At 46.7% G+C, this 15,514-nt stretch overlaps 1 protein-coding gene across 3 annotated transcripts in view; it reads left to right on the plus strand.

The window, feature by feature from the left end:
- CLIC5 (chloride intracellular channel 5) overlaps positions 1-13,685 on the plus strand; it is a 171,014-nt gene extending 157,329 nt beyond the window's left edge. For all 3 annotated transcript variants that reach the window (XM_039231210.1, XM_039231211.1, XM_039231212.1), the window contains 2 exons: positions 2,722-2,906; positions 9,097-13,685. In XM_039231210.1, coding sequence (XP_039087141.1) covers positions 2,722-2,906; positions 9,097-9,264 — 353 coding nt within the window. In that variant the 3' untranslated portion in view covers positions 9,265-13,685. The remainder of the gene's footprint in view (positions 1-2,721; positions 2,907-9,096) is intronic.
- The last annotated feature ends 1,829 nt before the right edge of the window (positions 13,686-15,514 follow it).

The raw sequence follows: 15,514 nt of genomic DNA on the forward strand, positions 1-15,514 counted from the left end.
GGTCATTAACTGCTGTCCTGGCAGGGGGCAGACGTGGTGTGAGGCACGTTTCCCTGCGTAATCTGAGTTAGTCCTCACCATGGCGTTACGTAGATTAGGGATCTTCCTCTCAGTTGACGTGAGAAAACGGAACCTCAGTGAAGTTGAGGAACTTGCCCAAGGTCACACTTCTTCGTAAGTTCCAGGATCGAGGATGTTCCCAAGATTTGTGGGGTCTGAAGCCAATGGAATGAGTACAAATAAGGGATTTTTAAAAATCAAGTTAAGGCCTTGGAAGGGCCCCGTGCGATTAAGGGAACCCAAGCTTTAAACTCAGCAGCGTCGCGGTAGATACACCCTGGGCAGGGTCAAAATTTAAACACAGGATTAGCTCCAGGCCACGTGGCCCCTTCCCTGCTCCTTGGTCTCCCCTTCTTTCTACCATGATTACCACCAACTCTCCCCTGCCCTTCACACGCCTGATCAAAAACACACAAACTCCAGTGATAAGTCTGAGGATATCCTCAGAATATGCCCACTTTGTAGGTTACATGCATGTCGGTCACAGCATAGGGCAACAGCCATGCCCACTGCTGGACTTTATTCTTCCACCTCCAGAGCTCATGGAGACATAGTTGACATTTATCCAGAACTGCGCTCCCAGGGAGCTCCAGTTGCTGTTCTAGGCTTCTTTTGCCAAATGTCATGATAGTTCCCACACCGGGCAATTTGGGCACAGACTTATACAGTGGCCTGCTCAAGTCTCCAACAGGCGTTTTAGAATTACAGTCAGCAGCGTTTCATTTCCCATCATATGTCCCTTTCCCTTGGACTGCTATCCATTGGTCAGATTTCAGCAAATACTCCTCTACTTGACATTTCCTTTCTCCGTTAAAATCACGATTTTGTCAGAATCTCCATCACTGAAAGGGGTGGAGGGATTTAAGGAAGCAAACAAACCCAATATAGATCACAAGTGCTTCGGTGGGGGCAGGGAGCACACTAACTATTGTTCAGTACCCATCCTCTGCTACTGCCCATGAATAGGCTTGCAGTCTCGTCCTGGTCCAGACAGTTACTAAGGAGAATACAAGCGTTTTTTTTCCCAGCCCTGCTCCCTGTGTTCTCCCAAACTGGAAACACAAAGCAGATGATCAAGTACAAGTTCAAATGCCACACCAGGGAGAAGGAAGTATTGAGAAACGACCTCCAACCTCCAGCCTGTTTTCGAACATTCCAGTAAGCGTTCAAATGATTTATCTTGGGCTGGTGTCATTTCATTGTCTCAAACAAAGGCCTTCTATGAAAAGACAGACTTGGGCTTTCGTGAGGGAGGAGTGGCTAACAGAAAGCACATTTGGGAAAAAGTAAATTAAGAGTCAGTCTTCTGGGTTCTTCCTCCAGAGGCAGTATCCCCCTTTCATCTGCTAGAATTAGCATCAGGACTGACTCCCATTATCTCAGCATCATACTCCATACCAGGAATGGGGGGGGCGGGAAGCAGCCTTGGGGATGGGTGATGACACAGGTGCAGTGGCTGGTGACCCGACCAGCTCTCTCCTGCACCTCGGTCCTCTGAGTTTACGTGGCCAGTGTTCTGTGCCTGGAATGGACTGTGAGGTTCTGAATGGAATGGTTCTGAGTGATGGTGACTTTGAATTTTTTTTTTTTTTTTTGGATATTTTGTTCTGCTCTTGTGTCTATGTGAGTTATTGGACGGGAAATTATTGGGGCAGGACTGTCAAAGTCTTCTGCCACATTATCTTCCTTTGGATGTTTGTTCTTTGAGCTGTGTCCTTGACAGGTTCCCATGCAGCTGTGATTGTGCATTTCTGGTGGGGCCCTCTGTTTGGTGCACTGGCCCTTCCATTTTGGACATTCCTGGTTTTTAGAACAAACTTCTCTAGATGAAACTGAAGTATGGCTTTCTGGTATGTGTTGGTCCTCAACACCAAACGGGGTGGCTTACTTTCCTATGTCAGGTCTTTCTGCAAACCTTGTCTCCTCAGGTTGGGTTAGTTAGTGCTTCCGTGGTTAATGCTTCCACAATGTCTAGTGCATATCTCTGTCCTGGGACTTGGAAGCAGCTGTTATTTACTTGGTCACTAGCCCTTTCTTTCTACAAAATTATTATGTGGGTTGATTGTGGAATATTGGCAAAACATAGAGAAGCAAAATAGAAAATGAAAGTTGACTGTCTTTATTATATCTATTGGAGATAAGCACTCTAAAAACTCTGATATATAGCCTAATGGTTGTATTTCTATATTTATGTTGTTTCTAAAAACAATTAGCTAGTATACATTGCTTGGTTAAAGTCGGCTCTTTCAGGGGCGCCTGCGTAGCTCATTAGGTTGAGTGTCCAACTTGGCTCAGGTAGTGATCTCATGGGTCATGAATTCGAGCCCCGCATCGGGGTCAGTGATGTCAGCACAGAACCAGCTTTGGATCCCCCGTCTCCCCCTTTCTTTCTGCCCCTCCCCAACTTGCACCAATCTCTCTCAAAAATAAATATTAAAAAGGTTTTTATTTTAATAAAAAAAAGTCTGCTTTTGCAACCCACTGAGTCCTCTTCCACTGCATTGTGTTAATGACTGCCAGGTATTCTGTGGTGTGTGGGGGACTGGCAGTGTGATAGGGGGGACAGAATTCGAAATGAGCTACTCTACTCTGAAGATTCTGTGGTTGTTTCCAGTGGCTGGAACATTAGCTAAAAATACTTCTTCTGCTGTTTCATGCCAGCGCTTGAGAAAGGCCTGACCAAGGCCCTGAAGAAACTGGATGACTACCTGAACAGCCCTCTTCCAGAGGAGATCGACGCCAACACTTGCGGGGACGAAGACAAGAAGTCCCGGCGCAAATTCCTCGACGGGGACGAGCTGACCCTAGCCGACTGCAATCTGTTGCCCAAACTCCATGTGGTCAAGGTAAAGACACCTCTACCTGCAGGTTGCTCGCTCTATCCAAGTCTATCATAGGCCCGGTCACTTGTGTGGATGAGTCAAGGACAGCACCCACCTGCTGGTCCAGAGCTTGGGCTCTGAAGTCACATGAATAGGAAGGAACCCGAGTCAGCTTCCACTGTTTGGCTCTATAGACTCTCTTGAGTGTCAGTAAAATAGGCATGTATTACTTCCTCCTTATTCTTATTCTTGCTTCTTGGCTGGGAGGGTAAATATGGTGTGACAGTACCTGGCATATTGTAAAGGTTCAATACATAGTAGCTGATTGGCATATCATGTATGAGAGAGAGACACAGAGAGAGAGAGAAAGCGTGCGCTTCTTCCTTGTCTCTCTCCCTCATAGGTTTTCATTGGCCACACCCCCACATCTCTCTGAAGTTGCTTCACATGCAAGCCTTCTCATTCCCTTTAGTAACTCCCTAGGGCAGATGTGTATCCTCTTCCTCATTTATCAGTTGAAGAGCTGGAGGCTGTAAGAAGTGACATCATTTTCTTGCCATGGTTGCACTCACTGATCAACCTCAACATGCCATGTAATCTTGTCCTATAAGAATCCGAGCATCGGAGAGTTGGAAAGAAGGGAATTCTAAGGTCATCCAAAACTATCTCCCACCCTAAACAGGACCACTTTCTGTGTGTCTGTGCCACACAGCTGTCATTGCACCTTTCTGATGAAGAAGAGCCCCTCCTACCCCCCCCCCCCCGCCTCAGTCAGCCCTATCACTCTGGACAGCTCTGATTATTAAAACATCCTTCCTTATATTGAGCCCAGTCAGCCTCCAGGCCACCCCTTGTACTCTGGAGCAGCATGGAATGGGACTGCTCTGTTTCATCTCATTTGAAGACAACAGTTGTGTGCCCAACATTCACTCTCTAAACCAACGCTTCTTCTTACTTCCTTTCCTGGCCCTCACCAGCCTAGAGAAACACACAGTGGGATCATACAGCTACACTGTCCTCTACTTTTATAAGTACTTATATCCTACATCTCAGGCAGTAAGCTCTTCGAAGATAGTGGCTTCTCTAAGCATGATGGTGGGTGGGTTCATGGTGGCCCTTTCACTCATTGATTGACCATCTGATCACTTAGCTTGTGACTTTATCATACCCTATTTCCTTCTACCCTTCCCTAAGAAGAATCAGATTCAATTATTTATCAGCTGGCTATCTGCCTATCATGTTTCAGCTCAAGTCCTAAGCTAGTAATGTGGGCTTTCTTCCAATCAGAGCACAACCAGCTTGAATTGAAACCTTAGCTGGTTAAGCACTGGTGTTACCAAGGGACTTGGTCAGAGCTGGAGACTGGGCGGGAATCATGGGTGCCATTACTGATGGGCTGGGAAAATGCAGTCTATTAACATGAAGGAACTTTGGGTTCGGGGCCAAGCCAATGGTTACTTGTAAGTCTGGCCAAGCTACATGTCTTTGAAGTTATTAATTACTGCGTGTCCCTCCACAGCCCTGGAAACCTCTTTTTTTCTCTTTTCCTGAGGAACAAGTGGCACCACTAGGGATGGTGTGTTTCCAGTTGAGCCACACTGTGTCAGGGTGATGTCACGGAAAGACCCTCATTCAGAAAGTCATGAGATCCGCATAATAGTCCTGACAGCATGAGCTGGGGAGAGTCATTTAATCTTATGGAATTCTTTTTTCTCATGCCCCAGTGAAGAGATGGGAAGTGTATTCCTTCTTGCCTCTTTCTTCTCTCTTCCTTCATTCCTTCTTTCTTCTGTCTTACCCACTCAAGAATCTCTTGTCGAATAAGGCAAACAAATAGATCCCCCAGGCCCTGTGCCTCATCCTATGACTCCTCCGGGTCCTCCCAGCCCTAAAAGACAATGCTATGCCCTTGTCCGTGGAGGAGCTGGGGATCAGAGAGTGGGGGATGGTGGCCTCCGAGGGGACAAGGCTGGGTCTCACCTTCTGTCTCCTTGGATTTCTGCTGATCCAGCTTATCAGATCCCAGAGACCTGGCAAACCCCCGACATGAAGAGTGAAGGGGGAGCCAAGTCAGGCTTCCAGTTTGGCTTCTGATGCCAAAACCTAATCTGGGCTGTGGGAGCTAACTGTTTTCATATGAAAGAGCAAATTCAGAACATGAGCACGGAAGTTCCTGTGAACGTCAGCGCTCCGCGTGTGCATCCTCGCCTGCGATCTCTCTCTTTCTCACACGCTCTCCCTCTCTATCCCTCTCTTGCCTGGCCCTCGTTCAGGTTCATCTTCATTCGGCCTGAGAGCCTGGTTTGAACTCTCGCTGTCTGGCTCCCTTCAAGTCCTTGGCTCCTCAAGTCAAACCAACATGCGAGGAAACAACTGGCTTCATGGCCAAGGCCCAGGGCATGCAGATCTGGGCAGGGAGGGGGCATGGTGGGCCTTCTCTCAGGGCCACTGGGACCCCTGCCTAGCACAGTGACCTGCTTCAGCCCCTGAAGCAAAACAGGAAGGGAGACATAAACACAAGTCTATATCCATACATTGCTTTTCTGCCATTTTAAATCCCATATTGTATCCTTTAAAAATGAAAACAAGTGCCAGCACAGAGGGACTAGAGGCCACTCTGACCCCCCATTCTGTGTGGATGTGCTCTTCCCTGGGCAGCTTCTTCTTATAGGCTCTTGGGCAAGCCCAAGGGACCCTCACCCTGCAGCGAACAGGGGAAGGCCAAGGTGAAAGGCAATGTCTGTCAGCCCCAGCATGTGCTTATAGTGGGTGCTCTGCCAAAGGATTCAGATTTCACCCCCTTTGCTTATTAGCCACACCTAAGCCGGACAGACATTGTGGGGCAGGCTTCTTCAGTAACCACACCAGACCAGGTATCTTAACCATTTTTCATTTTAGAGAGAGAGATGAGCAGGGGAGAGGGGCAGAGAGAGAAAGAGAGAGAGAGGATCTTAAGCAGGATCCACACTCAGCGCAGAGCCCGACGTAGGACTCGATGCCACAATCCTGGGATCTTGACCTGAGCCCAAATCAAGAGTGGGATGTTCAACCCGACTGAGCCGCCCAGGCACCCCACCGAAAGAATTTAATAGAGAGAAGCACTAAGTGCTGAAGACCTGGGACGACGAAGTGTACCATGACCTTCCACCTGGATGAGGTAGCTAGAGCCTCCAGGGCAGCAGAGGTGAACTGAAAAGATCAGAATTGTCTAAACTTAGAAACTTAGATGAGGAACCCCTTCGCAGCTGAACCTTGGACCTCAAAGGACTCGATGGGGTGCTGCTGAGCAGGCACTTGGGGGCAGAATTCAGAGGACAGCCCAGAGGGGTCACTGTCGTGTGCTGGCCGCTCTCAGATGGTGTGTTGCACTGGTTCCGCTAGTGTAGGCAAAACAAGAAAACTGAAGTCAGCGGTCACTGCTGGAGCAAAGGGGACCCGGAGAGGAACAGAATGCCCTGGGAAAGGAAGGGACATCCCTTCTTGCTCCTCCAGGCTCGCAGGCTCTCTCTCTCTCTAGCGCCCCCTCGTGGCAGAGCCTAACAGGGAATCACTGGCAAAGTAGAGATGTGGTTTGCAGAGCCCCCGCCCCAGTGGGCACAGAAGGGATTCTGAGTACAGCGGGTCCTTTATCGTTTGCACAGGGCTGGGTGGCCACGTGGGGAGGACCGCAGAATAGAAGGGAAGGAATCTAGTCAGTGATATGGTAATAGCGTCCTGTGGTGATAAATGGGGGCTGCACTACCCCTGTGCACAGCACAGCATATAAATTGTCTGCATCCAACTTTGTACACGTGCAGCTAATGTAACCTTATGGGTCAACTACACTCAAAAAAAAAAAAAAAAGAAGAAGAAGAAAAGCAAGAACTGTAATAAATATTAGTGATTACTCAGTAGATATTGGTTGAATTAAAAATTTCCCATGTAACACTGTGTAAGCCATTTAATCTCTTGTGGCTTCAGTTTACTCATTGCTGAGGATCTCCAGTTTTCAAAAGTGAGTTTCCTATATTTGACTCTAAGAGATGCACTTTGATTTGGGATAACTGAGGATAGCAAAGATTCAGTCAGTGCAGCTGTTTATGGAATCCTTACTTAACTTCCCTTTGCCTTACTTTCCACATCTGTAAAATGGGAGTATAAGACACTCTTCCTTATAGAGTTATTTAGAGATTTAAGTAGCTTGCAAAAAGTGCTTAAGGCGGAGCCTGGAGCAGGGCTCAAAGGAAATAAATACTTGCTGGTGTCACCACTCTTAGAAACCGTGTCATTGAGATTGTCAGGTGGTAAAGAAATGAAAAGCTGTGCTTCCTGCCTCATCCTGCTCACAAAGCTAGAGAAGAGAGAGAGGATACTAGAACAGTAACTGCAATTCAGAATAGAATAGAGCTTAGTACGTAACGGAATTTCCAGACTGATGTAGGAGAATAGAGGGGACGGAATGCATGCTCCTTGGGAACGTGGCCAAATCGATGAGGCTGAGCTTTTCATGCGATAGGCCGTCGTTGCCCTCACTCGGCACAGCTCTCCAGGCGACCCTGAGCCTCATGGGCATCAACATAAAGATGAAAGTCCAGAGTAGCTGAACTGAGCGGGGAGGGGTTCTCTGAGTGGGAGGATCCCATGGTCAGCAGTCTAATGACCTCTTTAAAAAGAAAGCAAGGAAAGGAGTCGGAAGTCGGGGCCTTAGGAAGGAGGTTTTTCTTCACTGCTCCCACCATAGCCCCAGAGGGTTAGAGGCAAGGCCAGCTAATTAATGTGCAGGCCCCAGTGTACAGTGATAGTAAAGGGGGCCCTGTTAAAAGAAAGTACTCAGAATTTGCAGACAGTGACAGCAGAGCTTTAAACCAAGAACAGGCTTCTCTGAGTTCGAGGCTCCATGTAACTACCCAGGTCACCCTCCTCCAAGACCACCCTACCTTATCTATGATTGCATGCAAACGGGCAAAAGATGGGTCTCCATGAATTATAAGAGGAGGTGATGTTTCTCAAGCACTCAGTATGAGCCAGGCACCCCTCTAAACATTTTATGTGTATTAACTAATTTGTTATTCCTGGGAGGGTCCTATTTGTTGTCTTCATTTGAGAGATAAAGAAATTGGAGCTCAGAGAGGCTAAGTAAGTAGTCCAGGGTCACACAGCTCTTAAGTAGTGGAGTAAGAATTGCAGATCAGTTCAGCTGGGATCCAGAGCCCATGCTTTTAATCTATGTGCAACACCGCTTCCCCAGAATGCCCATACATAGCCTTCTCCCCACTGTGTGGCAAAATATAGAGAGAATACAAATCACTGTTTGTTCACTCACACTCAAGAACTGTTCGTATCTTGAACCTGCCTGTACATTCCAACATCTAATTTATATGTGTTATGCTTTTTTCTCTCTCCTAAAAATATGGGTGTTTATGTAAAACAAAGCAGGTAACAGGAAAAAATTTATAGCTCTATCAGTCAGACATAACCACTGATAACATTTTGGTATTTCTACTTCTAAGTCCTCACACAGATTTCTCCAAATGCATTATACTGCACCTTTTAAAATTTTTATTTATTTGCTAATGTTTTATACTGCACTTTATTTTTTAAAAATTTTTTAATGTTTGTTTTTAAGAGAGAGACACAGAGGGCAAGTGGGGAAGGGGCAGAGAGAGAAAGGGAGACAGAATCCGGAGCCGGCTCCAAGCTCTAAGCTGTCAGCACAGAGCCTGATGCGGGGCTCAAATTCATGAACTGCCAGATCATGACCTGAGCCGAATTCGGAAGCTTAACTGACTCAGCCGTCTAGGTCCCCCAGCAGCACCGGTTGTAACGTCCAGTCCAGTATGGTGCTGTATTTACATGTGATAATGTATTTATCCATTTATGTATTGCTGGACATTTGTGTTCTATACCTTTTTTTTTTTTTAACTATTAGTTCCATGATCATATATATGTAGCTAAAACTATGTATACATAGGTGATTATTTCCTAAGGGAACACCCCTAGAAGCAGAATGACGAGGTCAAAGGGCAACCGATATTTACTGAAGAAATAAACAAGATTCGATAAGATGACAGGAAGGCAGCACTGCCAGCTTGGGTTGCAAACATTTTGCTGACCGCCCCCGTTTTGTCTGCTGGCTTTCCTCCCAACGCACATGGTGGGTCTCCCCACTTCTTGCCCCCCCGGTGATTGGTTTCGGGCCCTCACGCCATCCCCATCCTGCCATCTTTTGTTGTAGATTGTGGCCAAGAAGTACCGCAACTACGATTTCCCGGCTGAGATGACAGGCCTGTCGCGGTACCTCAAGAATGCCTATGCCCGCGATGAGTTCACCAACACGTGCGCGGCAGACCAGGAGATCGAGTCGGCCTACGCGGATGTCGCCAAGCGCCTCAGCCGGTCCTGAGCTCGGCCGCCTTGCCCCGCCGCTGCCGCAGAAGGACTCCGCTTCTCCCAAAGGACTCCGGCCTCACCCACTCCTCTTCCGCGTCACCTCGGGACACACCTTTTTGTAGCCCGCCACATCTTGCTGGCCTCATGGAATTCCAGCCTGCTGTCGCTTAGGAAGGTCAGCGCCAACCCCATCTGATCGTGCAGGAATCTGCAAGCAAGAATGTTAGAAATAGTCAAGCTCTCAACCTTTGGGCCTGACCCGAGTTCAGTGTGTTTGGGGTCAGTGTGGGGACAGCCCGTGTGAGGGACTGTCACTGCCCCCCTCTGCCAAGATCAGAGTCTCTCCTCAGCTGCATTAGGAAACCGCGACACTGTGTCCCCCTCCGCCTTGCTCTTCGTTGGTAGCTCCACCGCCAAGGACAGACGCCATCATCGTTCTTACTAGAAAGAGATCCCCGCGTTTGGGGGAGATGGAGAGAGTGGGGGACAGGCAGGCTATGGGTTTGGCATGTGGCAGACACACCTTCAGTCCCTCACGGCGTCCTGACGCCTGCTGTCACACTGGGCACCGAGGACCAGGTTGGAAAACCACTTCAGATGTAGTCCCAGTCTGCGGCATCGCAGTGCCCTCGGGTATCTGGCTGACACCAGCCTCTGTTTTTACACCGTCCAGGCCTTTTGAGGAAGGGAAATTGGCAAGCAGTTGCAAACAGGAGTGACTGGGAAGGGCTGGATGAGCAGCATCAATGCCAAAAGGCCACGGGGTCTGCCAGCCACGGATTTTGCTTGCTAGGGGTAGCTGTTTTGGTGGAGATTACGTTTGACCCGTGAGTGAATTTTGGTCTTCGAGACAGCAGGGGGGAGGTGGGGGGATGGGTGAAGATAAAGAAATTCTTTATCCCTGGCGATCTTTCAGACAGGTCTTCTCTCTTATGATCCCCCTAAGTCTTGAACTGCCGATGTTATATATCACTACCAACCTTAGAGCAAAAAAATCCCGTAAGAATTGGCCAAACAGGACTTTCCAGTCTCTTCAAGTCAGTCCCGGAGGCGGGTCTTGGGTCTGCTAGCTGGGGCGCTCCTGGCTGAGCCAGCCGCGGCCCCTGACCCATGACAGGTACATTTGGGATGTGGCCTGACCATGGAACACCTTAGGAAGAAAGGCCATGGGCCTTTCTGACTGGGAAACCATGTGGTGTGACCTTGAAGAAAAACATGTGCCCCATCTGGGCTACTTTTCCCGCCATCTGACTCACCTACCAGATGAAAAAGGAAATGTTTTAGCTGGTATTTCAGTCCTCCGTCTTTCTCCTCGCGTTTCACCTCCTTCGAAGCTCACCTGGTTGGAGCCTGGGGGCCTGGGCAGGGGAAACTAAGGAAAATGGGCTAATCATCATGCCCCTGGCCCTATGAGAAAAGCCACCTCTCACAAGATAAGGCTCCCAAGTGCCAGAGAGCCCCGGGGCCTGGCTTGTTGCTCCAGAAGGGCGTCAGGACAGCACGGGCCTTCCTTTCCAGGGAGGTATCCATGACCCGGCAAGCCCCAGACCCACCTGCCTCCAGGGAGTTCTGAAGAACAAAGGTGGCCCGCAGATCCGAGCTCTGGCCAGGAAGCGGGGGCCCCCTTAGCCCACTGAAAGAGAGGACATTTCTCAGTAGGACATTTTTATTAGCCTGAGCGCTTTGCAAGGGCAGAAGAGTTGATTCATTTCCACCCCTAAAGGAACCTTCCCTGGGACTCCCTGGGAACTTAGTCCCTAGACATGTTTAAAAAAGAGAATGGTGAGGAAATGGCCCTTTTTACTATACAGAAAAGCCCCAGACGGGTCTCTTGGGAGATGAAGTCTTAAAATGATCCCAGGAGACATTTAATTAGCATAAATCCTGTTGTCCTCAGAAAGCCCTCCCTGAGGTTAGCAACAGAGGCGTGATGACCTGAGAGGCAGTTGGCTTTCCAGAGACCCACAGTGGTGCTGTTCTAGAAGCAGGTCGGTGTTAGCGCGGCTAGCGCGACAGAGAAAACAGGCCACCCGGCTGGGACAGCTCCCCACGCGAGTTCTCCGATGCTAATGACTGGTCTGATAGTCAGAATCCAGCCATTGGTGAGTCTTTAAAATCAAACAAGCCAAACCAAATCAGCATTGTTGTTTCTAGATGTTCCTTCTGTGGTTGACTTAGTTTTACATAAATATTAAGGCACAAGGGCGGGGGCAGTTACACGATCACTTACAAGCATTTAAAACAGGGGACAGAGTTATAGATGGAAAGCACTTCTGAGTACTTGATTCAGGAATATCTTTTTATTTCAACAGTCAATTACTATATAATGTAACACTATTGACTGAGAGTTTTAATGTCTTAGGACCAGATTTATTGGAATATTTTTAAGTAACAATTAATATTATCTTCTGATTATTTTTTTCCAAAGGAGATTTGTCTCCAGATTCTTCAGCCCTCCTGAGCTTTGGCTATAACCTTGTTAGATACACAGCAAATCATCTTCCAGCGTCAGTATGGTAAGGTCCTTAGGTGTCTCCAAACCCAACTCTGGAAGTAGTTTGGACTACTACTACCAAGGTTTGCAGATTAGACTCCAGAGTTTTAAGACAGGAGGTCACCCTTGTCATCGGTCTTGAATGAATATTGATCCTTCAGAAAGCATTTCAGTGGCGTTTGAAAAGGTTTGGGATGAGATCTTATTCTGTTTTAGATTTATTTTCCTCCTTCGATTTTCATGTCACTATTTTATTTGATTGTTAAAGGATAGCATGGTGGGAGGCAGAGACAGAAAGGAGAATTCCCAACTCAGAGTAACTGGGTAGAATTTACCCATCTATCAGGTGGGGCTGCATCTCAGGATGGCCCAGAGAGAAAGTATTGGAAAAGATTTTAATAACCTTATAAGAGGAGTTGGATAATGAAAAGCTTGATTGTTCTAGAGCGTGGTTCCTTCTACTGTGTGTCTTAATCTCCTGATAAGGGAACTCAAAGGCCTGGACAGTTCAGAATCACCGGTTGTGAAAAGTGAAAAACACTTTTATTTGGTCATAACAATCTGAGATTGGTTTCAGCTTCCTGGCAAATGCCACTGTTTGGTGTTCACATCTTCTGCTGGTGGGGCCAGCAAGGATGTCGGTCTTTTCATTAGAAAAAGGCTTCACCAAGAGTGAAGTTCCCTGAGCTGTACATGCGAGAATTTATCAAATGAAACAACGGAAGCTTTTCACGACCCCTGTGCCCACTGGCCACTCTGCAGATAGACACCACCAGCGTCTTCAAATTGTTGCAAAATAGATCAAGCCTGGAACAGACCCTGAAGATCTAAGAATCCCAGGAGGCCTAGACAAATAGAATTAAAAAGAGGGACAGAGTCAGGAGGGTATGGGTCTACATAGTTATTCATAGAGACAAACCGCCGAAGTCTGTGTCTAAAAATCAATTGGTCTAGAGGCAAGAGGCATCCAGTAGGTATATCTGACTCACCACTACTACCAGAGGCTAGGAGCCATTTTGATAGAGTGAATCAAGGTGTGGTGTCTCTCTCCTTGGAAAGTGACATAGTATTAAGTCATTATTGAAACTAAGTTCATTGATTCCCAAGGGATCACTTCCTTCATTTTTGACAATGCCATTGAAAAGAATTGTAAGCATTAGAGAAAGAAGTATGCATGTGGAGCATCCTAAATCCCAACATTTTTGGGCTTGGAGCCCTTTCTGCACACAAAACCGTTGTCTTCTATCCAGTGCTTTTTAGCAGCAAACCAAGGAACACGTGCCCCCTTGATGAATGCATATTCCTCTACCTTTGCCAATATTCTTCTTCCAGCTTAGTTTCAGCATTAGGTATGATCCAAATAAAAGTGTGCATAATTTTATTTCAGGTCACTTGAAGAATTAGATCCAATGTTCCCCTTACCAAACAAAAATAAAATGAAAGGTTGCCTCATGATAGGGTTTGGGCTAATCTGTGTTTCGATAACAGCAACCTGATTTTTTTTCAAACATAGTTTTAAGGATCCAATTGTCTAAGATATTTTATGTATAGTTAGAGTTTTCGTAATCTTGATTACGCCTATACTTAAAATATACGATATCCAGCTGATGTTTAAATTTGTCTTCCCTTCCTGATTTCCTGTTTTTCCCATTGGAAAAGCCAGGGTTTAACTAATTTAGCAAAGGATGCCTGGCTTTTATAGAAGAACAAACATCTCATTTTAGAAAGACACTCCAAATCATGGTCACTTGCTTTTCTCAAGACCTTGAACTGTGGTGATAAAATAGCAGGACATGCTTTCAAGCCTTAATAAATATAAGTTGCCTTTTAATGAAGATCTTGCTGAATGTTTTCTTCATGAATCTGAAGCTGTTATAAAGTTGGTTTCCAGTTTTGATTGGTATTGACTGATTCAAATAAAGTTGGTTTATTTTCAAATATTTACAAAAGTGATCCTCAGACTGCTTATTTCCTCTGCTGTTTTAAATGACAATTGTGAAGTAAAAGTAAAAGACTCTTTTCTTTTTTTCCCCAAAAAAAGGTTATTCTGTTTTCCTATTACAAAAGAATATGTTGTTTATTCTTAAAAATCAAAAGCAAAGAAAACAAAAAAGAGGAAGAGGAGAAGGAAAAGCAAGAAGCTTGTGACTCAGTCATCCCAAATTCAATTTTTGTTTAACAAGAATGAATTCTGTTCTATTCTATAGAACATGGGCTGGGCCAAGAAATACTCATGTGTTCCTTCATGTTCCTCATTTTAGTTGCCGATCTGTATGGTCATACGTGGGGGTAGGCAAATAGTGACAATCCAAATATGATTTAAGGGGTATTTGAAAGTACTAGTTTACCAAAAAATTAAAATTAAAAAATAAAATAAAGAAATAAAATATAATAAAATAAAAAGAATAGAATAGAATAGAATAGAATAGTATAGTACTGGTCTACCTGCACCCAAAGCTCTCTTGGCCCAGTTACCTAGTCCTGTTCTTGGCCTCTTGGCCCTAATTTCTACCCCTAGAACATCACTGACTCTAGATGAAGGTCCCCAGAGTCTTCAGCAAGTTTGACCTGAAGTCAGCAGTAACATCCACTGGGACCCGTAAGCATTCAGTTTCCTGAGTCTTTCCTGCTCTGTTAGGACAGCCTCTTACCACCTTGGAAGGGAGGTAACACACCCAACTCAAGGAACAAGTCCCAGTGGGAGAGGTGGCCTGTACCTTAGAACTGGTGTAGCAGATGCTGTTGATGGTGTCCCTCCCTCCTGACCATCCGCTGGCTTCCTCTGGCAGGGCTCTGATTGGGTCCGGGGTCTTCCTTCCCACCCCTTCTGACTGCCTACCCTCACAGGACTCAGGTAAATGTGGTTCCAACCCCAGTTCCAGGGGGTGAATCATGAATGGTCTGAGCCTGTCCTGGCTGTGGTTGGCTTCAGAGTGGGTTATTGACCAAGTTACGCCCAGTATTGTGAGAGGAAATTTGTTCAGAAACTTCTAGGGAACGTCTCCTTGTTCTGAAGAAGTGACTCCCTAAGTCTCTGCCTCCGAGGCTGCCTCCAGATGTGGGTTTGAGGCCTGGAAATGCTGCCACCCATGGAGACCAGGAGGGGCGTGCTTCAGGGACTACACTGCATGCTCCCCAAGAATGGAGGCAGCCTGCCTCCCTGATGGGACCACTGAGCAGCTGAATCAGCTGACCCTGCTCCTGGCTCCAACTCTGCACGTCCTTCCTGTTCTATAAAACACCCTAGAGTGTCGAAAGATGTTTGTGTGTTTGCTATTACAGGCAGCCAAAGGCATCTTAAGTGGTGTATTAGCCAAGTTTGTTGTTGTTGCTGTTTTTTGTTTGCTTTTGAAATGTTTATTTATTTGTGGGGGGGAGGGGCAGGGAGAGAGAAAGAGAATCCCAAGCAGGCTCTGCACTGTCAGCACAGAGCCCAACATGGGGCTTGGTCTCATGAACCATGAGACCATGACCTGAGCTGAGATCAAGAGTCAGACGCTTAACCAACTGTTAATTCGTTAAACAACTACTTGTTTGTTTTCAAATTAAGCTTCACACTCAGCATGGAGCCCAACATGGGGCCTGAACTTAGGACTCCAAAGTCAAGACCTGAGCTGAGATCAAGAGTTGAGCTGAGATCAAGAGTCGGACACTTAACTGACTGAGCCACCCAAGCACCCCGCTGTTGTTTTAATAGTTTGACCATCAGATAGCCCAGCCAGAAGGTGTTTTGTGTTTCCATTGTTTGCTGTATAGGTTGACCAAGAGC

Source organism: Hyaena hyaena, unplaced genomic scaffold, assembly GCF_003009895.1.
Source record: "Hyaena hyaena isolate Hyena2069 unplaced genomic scaffold, ASM300989v1 scaffold_55, whole genome shotgun sequence".
NCBI lineage: Eukaryota > Metazoa > Chordata > Mammalia > Carnivora > Hyaenidae > Hyaena > Hyaena hyaena.